The sequence below is a fragment of the Bubalus kerabau genome, chromosome 4 (assembly GCF_029407905.1).
Source record: "Bubalus kerabau isolate K-KA32 ecotype Philippines breed swamp buffalo chromosome 4, PCC_UOA_SB_1v2, whole genome shotgun sequence".
NCBI classification, from domain to species: domain Eukaryota; kingdom Metazoa; phylum Chordata; class Mammalia; order Artiodactyla; family Bovidae; genus Bubalus; species Bubalus kerabau.
This window is the reverse complement of record NC_073627.1, coordinates 15,151,079-15,165,191: the sequence shown is the minus strand read 5'-3', so window position 1 is coordinate 15,165,191 and position 14,113 is coordinate 15,151,079. Positions and strand designations below refer to the sequence as shown.

At 38.3% G+C, this 14,113-nt stretch overlaps 2 protein-coding genes across 4 annotated transcripts in view; both read right to left on the bottom strand.

The window, feature by feature from the left end:
• The window catches only part of BPTF (bromodomain PHD finger transcription factor), a 135,828-nt gene that overhangs the window by 47,188 nt on the left and 74,527 nt on the right, over nucleotides 1-14,113 (bottom strand). For all 3 annotated transcript variants that reach the window (XM_055575491.1, XM_055575490.1, XM_055575493.1), the window contains 5 exons: nucleotides 12,120-12,475; nucleotides 10,847-10,978; nucleotides 2,692-2,821; nucleotides 2,144-2,282; nucleotides 234-413 (listed from right to left, as the gene is read on the bottom strand). In XM_055575491.1, coding sequence (XP_055431466.1) covers nucleotides 234-413; nucleotides 2,144-2,282; nucleotides 2,692-2,821; nucleotides 10,847-10,978; nucleotides 12,120-12,475 — 937 coding nt within the window. The remainder of the gene's footprint in view (nucleotides 1-233; nucleotides 414-2,143; nucleotides 2,283-2,691; nucleotides 2,822-10,846; nucleotides 10,979-12,119; nucleotides 12,476-14,113) is intronic.
• LOC129648820 (40S ribosomal protein S15a-like) lies at nucleotides 12,738-13,536 on the bottom strand. The gene has a single exon (XM_055575495.1). It carries the CDS (start codon nucleotides 13,179-13,181, stop codon nucleotides 12,789-12,791), a length of 393 nt encoding a protein of 130 aa, XP_055431470.1. The 5' UTR covers nucleotides 13,182-13,536; the 3' UTR covers nucleotides 12,738-12,788.

The window sequence follows — 14,113 nt, the reverse complement described above, 5'->3', positions numbered from 1 at the left end:
AGTGGATATGAGGTTTTTGTTTGGGGTGATGAGAACGCTCTAAATTGAGCGTGGTGACTGCCGAAAAATTCTGTGAACTGTACACTCTAAGCGGATGAATTATATGGCATATGAATCATGTTTCAATAATGCTGTTATCAAAAAGAGACAAAGCAGTACCTTTCCTGCTGTGCCAACTAGATCCAGTGCTTTCTTATCACCCCCAGGTGCCCTCCACACTTGACTCTCCTTACCTTGATCCTTCTTCTCAGTAACCTTTGAAATGTCCATTTCACTTTGGTCTGCTCCTTTTGCAGCATCAGAGTCTTTTACCTCGCCTTTCTCAGAATCAGGCTCTGTTTTTATCTTTTTTGGGCTTCGTGGACTTTTCCTTCTATCCGATTCATCCATATTTTCATCCATGTTATTTTTAACTAAAAAGAACCAAGTACATAGTAATTACAAGTATGTCAAATATTAGCAATTTACTTTAATGCACCTAGTTTAGTGGAAATTATGAAGTATAGTCCAGCAATTTATACCTTATTTTTAATTGACAAAATGAAAATTGAATATACTACATACTTTCTTATATGCTCAGCTGACTTAAACCATAGAAGTAAAGACTACACTTTAGATGCACTTCAGGAATCTTCACACAGGACACTATTTCACCCTCTTCACTGACCCCAGAAAGTCTGCATCAGTGGTTTCTAACATAGTTTGTATTACAGAACCATATTAGAACTGGATAAAGCTATGATTCCCTATCTAGGAAAAAAGTACATACAGAAGCTTTTGTTAATAAATTTCAATGGATTCTTAGATAGAATTGAAGTTTATCTATGGACTCCCAGGTTAAGAATATTTAAGTCTGTGTCACTGAAAAGAGAAAAAACCAAATGCAAAGTGTGGCCTTGTTTGGATCTGATTTACTACAAGTTTTTTCCCCTGCTGACAACTGATTAGGGAGGAAAAGACTCAAAAGATGCTCCAAGACCAATGTGGCACCTGCCGGATAAAGGCCCACCATTAAGACAATAGAAAACCCCATGCTAAGGAAATTGGATACAAAATAAATTTGCAAAAGCCTAAATTTTTTGTATATCAATAATCTGGATTTTATTACATAGGACAAGGCAGGTCAGACACAATTAAAAGCTCTCCATAATTCTAAGTGCTACACAGTAACTAGAGCAATGAAATGATAATAAAAAATCTTTTGGAATTTATTATAATGGACATTTAACGTGAATATAATCAGATAAGTAAGTGAATACTTAATATTTCTATTTAGCAAATAGTTATTGAGCATCTACTAAAGGTAGTTCAATGACAACTTTAATAGTTTCAAAAATCTACCAGTCTAGGTTTCACAAGAACCATTCACAAATAAGCCGAATCAGTCAGCTAAGTGTGTACTTATTTGGCCTACAACACAGGTTTCCCAACAAAGACCATACCACACCATAAATCAGCAAATTGTACTTCAGAGTGAACAGACTGCTTTTGAAAATCACTTAGGTAACAAAGGAGACTTGACAAGGTAGAGTGCAGAAAGGGGAACGGAAGCCAGGAGACACAGGTTTTAGCCAGGATTCGATTACTCTTCATCTGTGTGAGCGTCAGTACGTCCCTTAACATCTTCATGAAATAATTTGTTCATGTAACATGAGTTTCAAAATACATGGTCTCCTGAAAGGACAGTTTACCTCTAGAGTTCTGTGATTCTAAATTCTGAAGTCATCAGCCAGTGGCATAAACTGAATTAATATCTCCTTTACGTGACAGTGTTATGGAAGCCTCTACTGCTTTCTTTCTGGTTTGGTTCTATGTTACAATGCTGAAGTCACCAGATATTTGATTCCTCAAGAAGTTAAGTAGTATTGAATTTAAGATTTTAGAAAGACAATTAAGTAGCTGAGGTCTTCTTTCTTTCAACAAGTTCTATTCTCTCACCTTTTTAAGCTAGAATCCTAAGTATCAAAATCCTGTGAATAAAGGTAATTTTAAAAATGAGAGCTTGTTAAACTACATTAGTAATTTTACACATTCTAGAAAGAATTTCAGAAAAATTTTTATCCAAAATATTGTCAATATACTACCAATCTGTAAGAATATGGATCAGAAACAATTATGCAGGAAAACAGCTTCAGTTACTTACCTCCTTCTACTGACTTTCTGTAATGCACATTGGTATTGCCTGGCAATTTAGGAACAAACCTATAAACATGAGTTTTACTAATCCAGCTCCAACCACCGTATCCTGTTACTCGGTATTCCTCTCCTTTTTGTTTCCAAACCTGGTGTAAATAAAAACATGCTGATTAAACAAGAATGAAAATGTTTTATAAAGCACATGTGGTTTTACATATTTTTACCAAATAAAATCAACAGTCAGGCAAATTAATTTGCCATTTTATTTTCACCCAGAATCAAAGATTTCTGAAGAAACTTAAATATTCCTGTCTGATACAAAAAAATGTAAAAAACAATTTTACATTTTATAACAATTTCTACAAATTGGTCTGATGACTCACATATATTTTACTAAGAAAAACCTATGCTTATGAAATTGCTAGAAAGATTTACTTCATTCAAACTATGTTAGAGTGTATCAAAAGTAAAATAAAATTACTAAGTATTCAAAGTTGCAGAATCAAAGTCTCAGAAATGGCTAACACTTTTAAATAAGATCATACTAAAAATTACCTGATGTTTAACTGGAAATGTGTATTTTACCCATGTAGCTTGTTGCATTGTTTCTTCCTCTTCTTGTTTTTTCTCCTTTTTTTTGACTTTCTCCTTTTCTTCTCTTTCAATTGATGTCATTCTATGTAACCTAAGAATATATGAATAGAAAGATAAAATTACATTTAAAAAGTAAAAAGATAAAAATACAGTACTGAAGATTAGGAAGGTAAAAGCAAAGAATGATTAACTATAATTCCACAACCCAGAAAACTGAAAAGTCACAAAAATAAGCAGATATACAATTATGTAATAGTAGAAAATCAAACAGTACAAAAAGGCAAAAATAAAACTTACTGTCCTTCCCATATGCCTCTCCATAAGAAATAACTCATTTATGACTTATTTCATGCATATACCAACATTATAATCACACAAAGGATGTTATATCACAAATACAATTACACAGTTTTTAATCAATGGAAAACTGCACTAGATCTTTCCAAACCCTAAGATACATTATCTTCTTGCCTCCCCCCAAAAAGATCAACAAGCCCCAAAACTTTTATCAACCAACATTTCTATTTAGCATTTGGGGCTGTAGCGCCTTCACAGAGTCCACTAACATAGAATTTAGGCTTCCTACTAGCAGAGAGACAGTGACCCTGCTTTTGGGTGACTGGAAGGGTTGGGCAGGAAGGACCACATTAATCAGGCAATAATCATTAGGCATACAGCATAGACCAAGCTCTTTTTTTCAGGCAGGAAATCAGATACCACTGCACCTATCTGTAAGGAGATGGATGAGTCTGTGGTGAGGTTTTAAGTTGATTACACTAGATTTCTGTGAATGGGAGTATTTCCCATAAAAAAGAACATTAACCAAAATCTACAAAGGAGCTCCTGTCTCTAAAAGCCCTAGTGGTAGAAGAATTGCTTTTATCATACCCTACCCAGAAGTAGATAATTTCAAATGCACAACTATATGGAAAGAAGAAAGAGCTCTTTTGTTAACTGGGGGAGCAGTAGGTGCTACAAAGATGTGAGAGGGGATTTAATTCTTTTTTATTTCTCCATCCTTCCACCAAAACCCTTCTATCTCCACTTTGAAACAAGTTTCATGTCCCTATAACTACAGGACCCTAGAATCTGTTAACTGCACACAACTAGTATATCAAAGGTTCTTCATTCTCTCACAAATGACAGGAGAAAAGGAAAGGGAGGAAATTCTCACCATGGACTAACTTAGTCTCAAATACCATAGATTTGCAGCCACTCCTGGAACCAGGGAGTGGGGCAAGCTCTGTAGGCACAGCTTGGTGGAAAACCAGACAGCCTCAGCTCTCCAGACTACAGGAGTGACTGAGCCACAAGCAAGCAGCATTTCTCAACTGGGATTTTGTGGGCTCAGCTTTAAACTCCTGTGAAAGACCAGGTCTGGCACAGCAACTGAGCCATCTTCACGGATGGCGGCCAAAGAGGAAGCACTGTGTGGGAGAACACCGGCGCACTACCACTCTGGGAGCACGCAGCTAAGCCCGGCACTCAGCCTGTGGTCTTGGTGTTCATGCGAGGAACAGGTCCATCTTCATCACCAAACACAAACGCTTTTCTTTGCTGGGGATGCCAGGCCCGTGAGGTAGTGTTGTAGCTAACCTCCTATTTCCCTCTACCAGAGCAGATTCTATTGTTCTCAACACCTCTGAGACAATCCTTATGGGAAAAAGCAGCAAGAAAGGTGAGCTATGAAGGGTTTCACTTCCGCGTGGCTGGGCAGAAATCCTGGCTACCTGCTGGCAGCCTGGTGGCCCCAGGAATCAAACTCCTGGAGGCTGGTAGTCTGAGCCTCCACAGGCTGCTCCACACTGGAGGGCACAATGGGGACAGGGGCTTCCTCCATACGTCCTCGGTTCAGAGAGACCCCGGCCCACCAAGTGCAGAATGAGCCTCCACTCTATTCCCCGTGTCCATGGGGCTTTGCTGTGTCTGTCTTCCTATTTCTTAGTAAACACGTTTCCCACTGGTAGGGTGGCTGAGTCCAAAGAGCATTGTATTTAAAATGCTGACAGTGACCAATTGCTCTGCAGAATTACACACTTCACATCGCCATCAACTCTAGTCACCCTGCTTTCCCATACCTTCACTCAAGTCAGCACCAAATTTCTAAATTATTAGCCCAATGGAGAGAGAAGAAATCCTGTCCCATTGTTTTTTATTTACATTTAATTATGAGAGAAGTAACTGCTTTTTTTTAAAATGTTTACTGGCCTTTCATATTTATTTTGCTGCCAAATGCCTGTTCAAATCCTATGTCTTGTCGGTAATGGATATTTCATTTATAAAAAAGGTCTTTTTCATTTTAAAGGAAAGTTTCCATTTGTGGTGCAAATATTTTTCCTCAGTGTCTCAGCTGTCTTTTGAGTTTGATTATATTATTTTTCCACTGAGAATTTTAAATACATATATCCACTTTTCTCATCTATGGCATCTGGGTTTTATATCTGTTTGAAAAGAAAGTATCACAACAAAAATACAAATTAATCCATGCTCTCTTTTTAAGCTTTCTGTTACTGTTTTTAACAGTATGTTGTTTTTCTTTTTAATCCTCATTTGTCTGATGAATGTTTTTGCTGAAGCAGGAATTTGGATGATATTTTCCCCACACACGCCCTCCTTCCTTGTCTGACAGGAAAAGTTATCACAGTAGATTTCCATGTGTGTTTCGGTTTATTTTTGGATTCTGTTTGATTCCATTGCTCTACTTTTTCTCTAGGACAAAGTATTTTGACTATTGTAGCTTCAAAACACATTCTAAATATCTAATCCCTTTTCTGTAACACCTGTTTTCCTTTTCTTACACATTAAGTTTTCTAGAGGAAATACTAGTATCATTTTGGTCAAGTCTCCCTCACCCTTCAAAAGGAAAACTATTCACATTGCAAATGAAAATTAATTTTGATAGATTAAATTGGCATAATTAGCATACTGCATGGAAGCATATGATGTTTCTTTCCATTTACTCAAATTATATCCTTTATATCTTTTCTTTCTGGCAGGGGAGGCGCTGAGGGGAGGGGGTGCTGCCGCTGTGTGGCATGTGGATCCCAGTTCCCAACCAGGGACTGAACCCACCATGGAAGTGTGAAGTCCTAACTGCTGGACTGCTGAGGAAGTCCCAAGGTAGCCTATATATATATATATATATATAAATGATTTCTTCACATGCCCTGAATTAAATTTATTCCTGGTTTGAGGTATTGTGTTATTGCTGGATATTTTCTTCATTATAATCTTTAAAAACACGGAAACTGTAACCAGGTTAAGAAACATACCCTTGTCAACAACAACTACATCCAAAGCTAGAATGTCCTACCCCAGGCAGGCATTATGCTGACTTCTGTGCTGTGCTATCATTTCCTTGTTTTTCTTCATAGTTTCACAAGTACCTACATGTGTATCCTGAAAACCCAGTAGCAAGAATAAAACCAGCTGCATGAGCAAGAGCAATATTGTCACTATTTAAAAAAGCACCCCAGGAAAAAATAATCTTGTCTCTGGGTCACACTTCACAAGTTAAGAGCTTCTTGTGGTGCAATCACAGGGTGGGGCCATCAGCAAGGGCTAGAAGACTCTCCACACTCAGGGAACCCGGCAGGACCGGGTATAAACAGCTGCACTGCCCAGAAAGAATCCCAAGCAGATTGCTCTGCACTTGCTGCTTCCGTGCCTTTCAAGGGTTCTGTGGTGTGACTGGTGAAAATTCTCAGTTCTCCCCCACTGACTTGGGATCTGCCTTTCTTGGTTAGGGTACCCCTTGTTCACCTGCAATATTGCTTCCACAGCTACACGGCACTGCATTCTCTGTGGTTTCCCTTGTCCCTACTGATTTATGCTTTGAAAAAAAATCCCTTTGCCATAGCTATGGTGGAGTTCAGTAGGCAACAAAACTAAATGTACTTTTTAATTTGTTATTTTAACTCAGAACTCCCACTGTATTTTTCTCATGGTTACTATTCGTATATATAAATCCTATTGTAGAGTATAGGGGCCACCTTATTTAATTTTCATATTGTTTTACAGTTTTTCAGTCAATTAGGTATATAATTAAACCAACTTAAATAACTATCCCTACATTTACCTATATATGTTTTACTTCTCTTGGCAAACTGCATTAACTAATACTTTTAGGAAAAGTTAACAGTAACAGTGGGGATTCTCTTGTTTTGTTCCATCTAAATATTAATGGGAAAACTTCAAGAGTTCCATAAAAAAACATGATGGTTTGGTTTGAAATGTATCTTTACAACAAAGCAGGGTGGGTGGGGGTAATTACTCATCTATTTCTATTTACTTGAGTATTTTTTAATACTTAACACAAGAATTAATAATGAACACATATCTTCTTAATAAACAAGTACCCTCCTGACATCTAAAGAGAAAATAAAAGTTTTCTCTGACTTCTTAAGATAGCATGGTATTAATAATCTCCTAAAAACAGACAAACATTCCATGCCTACAGGAAGTCAATTTTGTCATGATTTATTATTCTTTTAATTTACTCCTGAGTATATTTCCTAATGCTTTAAGATTTCCTGCATATACTTCTATTTGCTATTAATTATTAATCAATGGTAAATATTAATAAATGAGACAGGATCTTACTTTTCCATTTAACTATTTGCCTATTTATCAAGTTATAATACTGACAGAACTAATGCACAAGATTTCCTTTTTTCCATATGGAACAATTTAAATAGAATTACCTGTTTTCTTAAAATCTGAAAAACTTTCTTATGAAATCATCTGGTCCTGCCCAAATCCTTACTCTGATAGGCACAGTGATATCCCTCAAACTGAACCAGAAATTCTTTTCGTGCCTAAAAGCATGGCCTCTGCCCTACGTCCAATGGCTGAGACCTGTGGGACTCCTCCTTTCCAACCCTTTTCCCACCCAAAACAAGGCGTTCAACAGGATGCTTTCTCTACAGGTGTAGGAAGCCTGAGTGCTATGTCAGTGGACTCTGAAGGTTTGAAATCACCAGTATCAGCGACAGAGAATCAGAAATATTCTTGATATTGGTTATTTGTCCTTTGACCTCTCCCTTTTTTTTTTATTCCTGATAATCTCATAGAGATTAGTAAACTGTAATAGTATCTAAGTTATTTTTAATCCTAGGAAGAATTTAAGTCCATTCCATTTGTGTAAGCTTACATCAGGAGCAGCAATTACTTTCAAAATAGGAGGGAGAAAGGAGAGAGGGAAAAAAGTATCCGTAAGATTATAGGTTGGCGGGGGAGGAGTGGGGAAGACTACAGAAAACTTACAGCAACCTTTGACAGATAAAAAATATTTAGCAGGCATACTTACTTTTCTTTAAAATTTTTCATTATAAGGGAAAACACAGCTGTAAAAAGCAACACAAAATATATTTTTTTTAAAGTATAGCATTATACCTTTGGAGTGGGCCCAAAGGGGCAGGGAAGGCAGGAGGAGTCTTTAGTTCAGTCAGTGGTGTCTCTCTGTGACCCCATGGACTGGAGCATGCCAGGCTTCCCTGTCCATTACCAACTCCCAGAGATTGCTCAAACTCATGTCCATCGAGTCGGTGATGCCATCCAACCAACTCATCCTCTCTCATCCCCTTCTCCTCCCGCCTTCAATCTTTCCCAGCATCAGGGTCTTTTCCAATGAGTCAGTTCTTCGCATCAAGTGGCCAAAGTATTGGAGCTCCAGCTCCAGCATCAGTCCATCAGTGAATATTCAGGACTGATTGCCTTTAGGATGGACGGGTTGGATTGCCTCGCAGTCCAGGAGACTCTTCAAGAGTCTTCTCCAACACCACAGCTGAAAAGTATCAATTCTTCGTACTCAGCTTTCTTTATAGTTCAACTCTCACATCCATACATGACTACTGGAAAAATCACACCTTTGACTAGATGGACCTTTGTTGGCAAAGTAATGTCTCTGCTTTTTAATATGCTGTCTAGGTTGGTTATAACTTTTCCTCTAAGGATCAAGCGTCTTTTAATTTCATGGCTGCAGTCACCATCTGCAGTGATTTTGGAGCCAAGAAAATAAAATCTGTCACTGTTTCCCCATCTATTTGCCATGAAGTGATGGGACCAGAGGCCATGATCTTAGTTTTCTGAATGTTGAGTTTTAAACCAACTTTTTAACTGTCCTCTCTTACTTTCATTAAGAGGCTCTTTAATTCTTCCTCGCTTTCTGCTATAAGGGTGGTGTCATCTGCATATCTGAGGTTATTGATATCTCTTCCAGCAATCTTGATTCCAGCTTGTGCTTCATCCAGTCTGGCATTTCTCATGATGTACTCTGTATATAAGTTAAATAAGCAGGGTGACAATATAGCCTTGACGTACTCCTTTCTCAATTTGGAACCAGTCTGTTCTTCCATGTCTAGTTCTAACTGTTGCTTCCTGACTTGCATACAGATTTCTCAGGAGCCAGGTAAGGTGGTCTGGTATTCCCATCTCTTGAGGAATTTTCCACAGTTTATTGTGATCCACACAGTCAAAGGCTTTGACATAGTCAACAAAGCAGAAATAGATGTTTTTCTGGAACTCTCTTGCTTTTTCCATGATCCAGCGGATGTTGGCAATTTGATCTCTGGTTCCTCTGCCTTTTCTAAAACCAGCTTGAACATACGGAAGTTCACGGTTCACGTATTGCTGAAGCCTGGCTTGGAGAATTTTAAGCATTACTTTGCTAGCGTGTGAGATGAGTGCAATTGTGCGGTAGTTTGAGCATTCTTTGGCATTGCCTTTCTTTGGGATTGGAATGAAAACTGACCTTTTCCAGTCCTGTGGCCACTGCTGAGTTCTCCAGATTTGCTAGCATACTGAGTGCAGCACTTTCACAGCATCATCTTTCAGGATTTGAAATAGCTCAACTGGAATTTCATCACCTCCATTAGCTTTGTTCGTAGTGATGCTTCCTAAGGCCCACGTGACTTCACATTCCAGGATGTCTGGCTTTAGGTGAGTGATCACACCATCATGGTTATCTGAGTCATTAAGATCTCTTTTGTATAGTTCTTCTGTGTATTCTTGCCATCTCTTCTTAATATCTTCTGCTTCTGTTAAATCCATACCATTTCTGTACTTTATTGTGTCCATCTGGGCATGAAATGTTCCCTTGGTATCCCTAATTTTCTTGAAGAGATCTCTAGTCTTTCCCATTCTATTGTTTTACTCTATTTCTTTGCACTGATCCATGAGGAAGGCTTTCTTATCTCTCCTTGCTATTCTTTGGAACTCTGCATTCAAATGGGTTTATCTTTCCTTTTCTCCTTTGCCTTTCAATTCTCTTCTTCTCACAGCTATTTGTAAAGCCTCCTCAGACAACCATTTTGCCCTTTTGCATTTCTTTTTCTTTGGGATGGTCTTGATTAGTGACTCCTGTACAATGTCACGAACCTCTATCCATAGTTCTTCAGAAGGAGTCTTACTTATCACATTAAATAATAATTTATGGTTTTCACTGTAAGCTTATATTATTTTTATAAGAACTTTAAAAAATTAAAGTTATAAAATAAATCCATTCGAGCTAAAAAGTAGAGTCACGTCACAATAGTTATCCTTTTTGTTAACCAGGTGCTAAAGTCACGTAACTCTTGGACTACTTAGGAGCTACATCATGTTGGGCCAGATACTCGTTTCTAAATATATCAGGTCTCCAGCACATTCCAGAATAAATATTCAAAAAACATAAGCACTCTTCCTATTCAATAAAAATGCTTTCACTTGATGTTGCTTTTTTAGTTTCTTTTTTGTTTTGGCCGTGCCTTACAGTATGCAGGATCTTAATTCCCTGCAGGGGAAGCACAGTCTTAAACCACTGGCCCACCAGGAAAGTCCCTAAAGATTTTTTTTTTACTTTAGAAAATATTTTTCATTTGTATATACCTGATCTCTTCTGATCTTCATTACAATCCTATATCATAAATAAGAACTAATATTCATTCAGGGTTATACCTTAGAGAAGAGGAAAATGAGGTCAAGGTTGTTCAGTCACTCAGTTGTGTTCGACTCTTTGCGGTCAAGATTAGTTAAATCTTTCATATGGCTTTTTAAAGACATTAACTTTCATTATTAATAGACTAATACTCCAAAAGGGGGTCTAACACATTATTCATAAGGCTCAGGATTCACTTACCTGGTATGTCCTAAAGATTCCCGCCATATTGGCAGCATCACAACTGGCTTAACTGCACACTCCAAAATAGCTAAAGCCAATGCAAATTCTCTGGGTTTGCTACACATCTGAACAGCCTTGATCCAATTTGCCCTATATTTCAGAAGTGGGGTAAAAAAAGGAAAAAACAAAATTTCATCTTGTTGATCTTAAATTAAAAGCACCAGAGCTGTAATTTATGACAACTTTATCTTATAAGGCATGTCAAAGTGTTAGTCGCTCAGTCATGTCCAAGTCTTTGTGACTCCATGGACTGTAGCCTTCCAGGCTCCTTTGTCCATGGGCTTATCCAGGGGAGCCCCTGGTGGCTCAGCCAGTAAACAATCTGCCTGCAATGCAGGAGACTTGGGTTCAATGCCTGGTTGGGAAGATCCTCTGGAGAAGGGAGTGACTAACCCTCCAGTATTTTCACCTGGGAAATCCCATGGACAGAGAAGACTGGCAGACTACAGTCCATGGGGCCGCAGAGAGTCAGACATGACTGAGTGACTAAGCACATATATGAGGCGTATGTCTCTAGGCTAATCAAGTACAAAACACACTGCTATCGGAGTTTCTACCTCACAGAATCACAGATTTTGAACACTGGAGGAATCTCAGAGGCCAATTAGTCCTCTGAATCCTTATACCTTCTATGATGTCCCAACTTTGTTGGGACTCCATTTGGTTCCAGGAATAAAGACTGCTTTCCAGAAATCCTCCAAATGTCAGTGTTGGTTCATTAACTTTATATTTTAAATTAATCAATCAATTAATCAATTTATTGGTCATACCGCACAGCATGCAGGATAGATCCCTGACCAGGGACTGAACCCATGCCCTTAGAAGCATGGAGTCTTAACCAGTGGACTGCCAGGGAAGTCTCGGTTCAGTAACTATAGAAGTACACTCATATTCCTAACATCCTCAGTGTTTTGCTGACTAAACTGATGTCATTCAATTCACTAATACTGACAGTTTAGGGATTTCCCTAGTGGTCCAGCAGCCAAGACTCTATGCTCGCAATCCAAGGGGCCTGAGTTCCATCCCTGGTCAGGGAACTAGACCCTACATGCCACGACTAAAGATGCTGCATGCCGCAGTAAAGACCTGGAGCAGCCAAATTTTTTAATATTTATTTTAAATTTTAATATAAACATATTTTAAAATGACAGTTTAAAGTGTGCAACTGCAATAATCATTTTATAAATACTTACTATATTCACAGCAATAAACAAACCTTAGTTTCCTTTACCTGTGCGAAGCCCAATTGGGATGAAGAAAGGAGGAAGGGATATTGTTTTCCAACTGGGTGATAGTCAGTCTCAGAGTAGATATAGTAAGAACTTTGGACCCATGGACAGAACCATTCCATTTGAACTCTCCAGCTGGAGTCAGGCAGAATTTATGTGCAAGATGTCTTCTCTTATCATGGTCTTCTCTGTGCTGATGCTTATTCAAAGCAAATGAATTGGTGGAGTACTGATTGTGGTAGACGCGATACTTCCCCTCTTGACCCAACTTAAAATAATTGTTGATGTTTCCCTTCATGACCACTTCCTTTTTGGTGCTCAACCGTGAAATTTCTCCTTGAGAGTTAACTACCAGTACCTGGCCAAGAAAATAAAAAAAGACTCCATTATTTGTGTCTAATGTATAATAAATCTGATCAATTGTCTTTCAACAGTTTTTAATTTATCATTCAAAGTAAGTTAAAATACATCTTATGACTGCACTTTTGAAGTTCAAAGCTCAGTTATAAGCTAAAGCTAATTATTTATCATTAAACAACCAAGATGTGCCTGCAAAAAGAAAAAAAATTAAGCTTTATTAAAGTGCCTGTTATATGTTGGACATTAGTAAGTGCTTTTATTTATTTATTTATTTTCCCCTCTGAGGCATTTTATTTGTATGTATTACATCCCTAGAGAAAGAATCCAAGGATTTTCGCTCCCATATGTTTTCGTCTTGCTTCTTCATGGTCCATGATGCCAGCTGAGGTTGTCAGTACAATGAAACCAAACTGACGGGATGGGAGCAGGTTATTCTGCCATTTTTCTAGATCTTTGAGTTGAACATCAAATCTAGGGCTGATCACTCCACACTTATTTAGCCTGCCTGTGAGGTTCACATCAATTTTCCCAGCCCTGTGATCATCAATGATTTCAAATTCGCCAATGTAACCATGCTTCATCATCACTGTTAGAAACCTGACGATGACTTTGGAGCACGGCCTAATAAGGACCTGGCGTCTGCCTCTCTTTTCGGCATTGTTGATACTCTTGAGAGCATCAGCCAGGACATTCATGCGCACCATTCTGGCGGCACTGAAAGATGGCGGAAAGAGTAAGTGCTTTTATATATCTCAAATATACACCTGAAACCCAATGTGTGATATAGAAATCATTCAACAGTCATTATCTCAAGCTTACAATATACAGGGGTTAGGCTTAAGCATGAGGGCATTACATGTACTATTCCCCTCCAAAATACACTCCTAAAAATGTATTTTATTCTGTTCCTTTTATCATTCCAGCTTTAGATAAGAGCCCATAGATATATGAAAACAGTGTTTCAAATAGTTGATTCCAATCCTTTAGTGGCCTGTGAAATCAATAGTGGGCCTTATCCAGCTTTAAAAAAAATGAACTATAATACAATAGACTAGAAAAGAAAATACTAGAGCGCTTCCCACACAGTAAGGTAAAATACTATTTCAGGAAACTTTTAAATATATGTACTGGGTTGCTAAGGGCTTCCCCAGTGGCTCAGCGGTAAAGAACCTACCTGCAATGCAGGAGACACAGGTTCAATCCCTAAAGGAGGAGGAAATGGCAACCCACTCTAGTATTCTTCCCAGAACAAACCCACTGATAGAGGGGCCTGGTGGGCTACAGTCCATGGTGTCGTAAAGAGCTGGACACAACTGAGCATGTACGTGCACACTGGGCTATGAAAAATGTCCTACTGAGGGTCAGAGTGAAAAAGTAGCCTGAAAACCTCTGCTTTAAAGCCTTCTCTATGATGTTAAAAACACTGCATATTCTTGCAAATATCTACCCTGCAAATAATTCTCAAATCTGAAAGACACAACTGTGACCCTTATTCAATCACCATGGCTGGCTGGGGGACAGAAATACTGAGTCTTAGCTCCAATTTTTTTATTCAAAATCAGGGTTAAGATGATGTTCTACACACTACTGTCTGCTGTCAAGAGGTTAAGTCCCATCCTTTAGTGGCAGGTTCACC

Coding starts and splice junctions, on each gene's coding strand:
- LOC129648820 (XM_055575495.1), bottom strand. CDS start 13,181: ATGGTGCGCATGAATGTCCTGGCTGATGCTCTCAAGAGTATCAACAAT.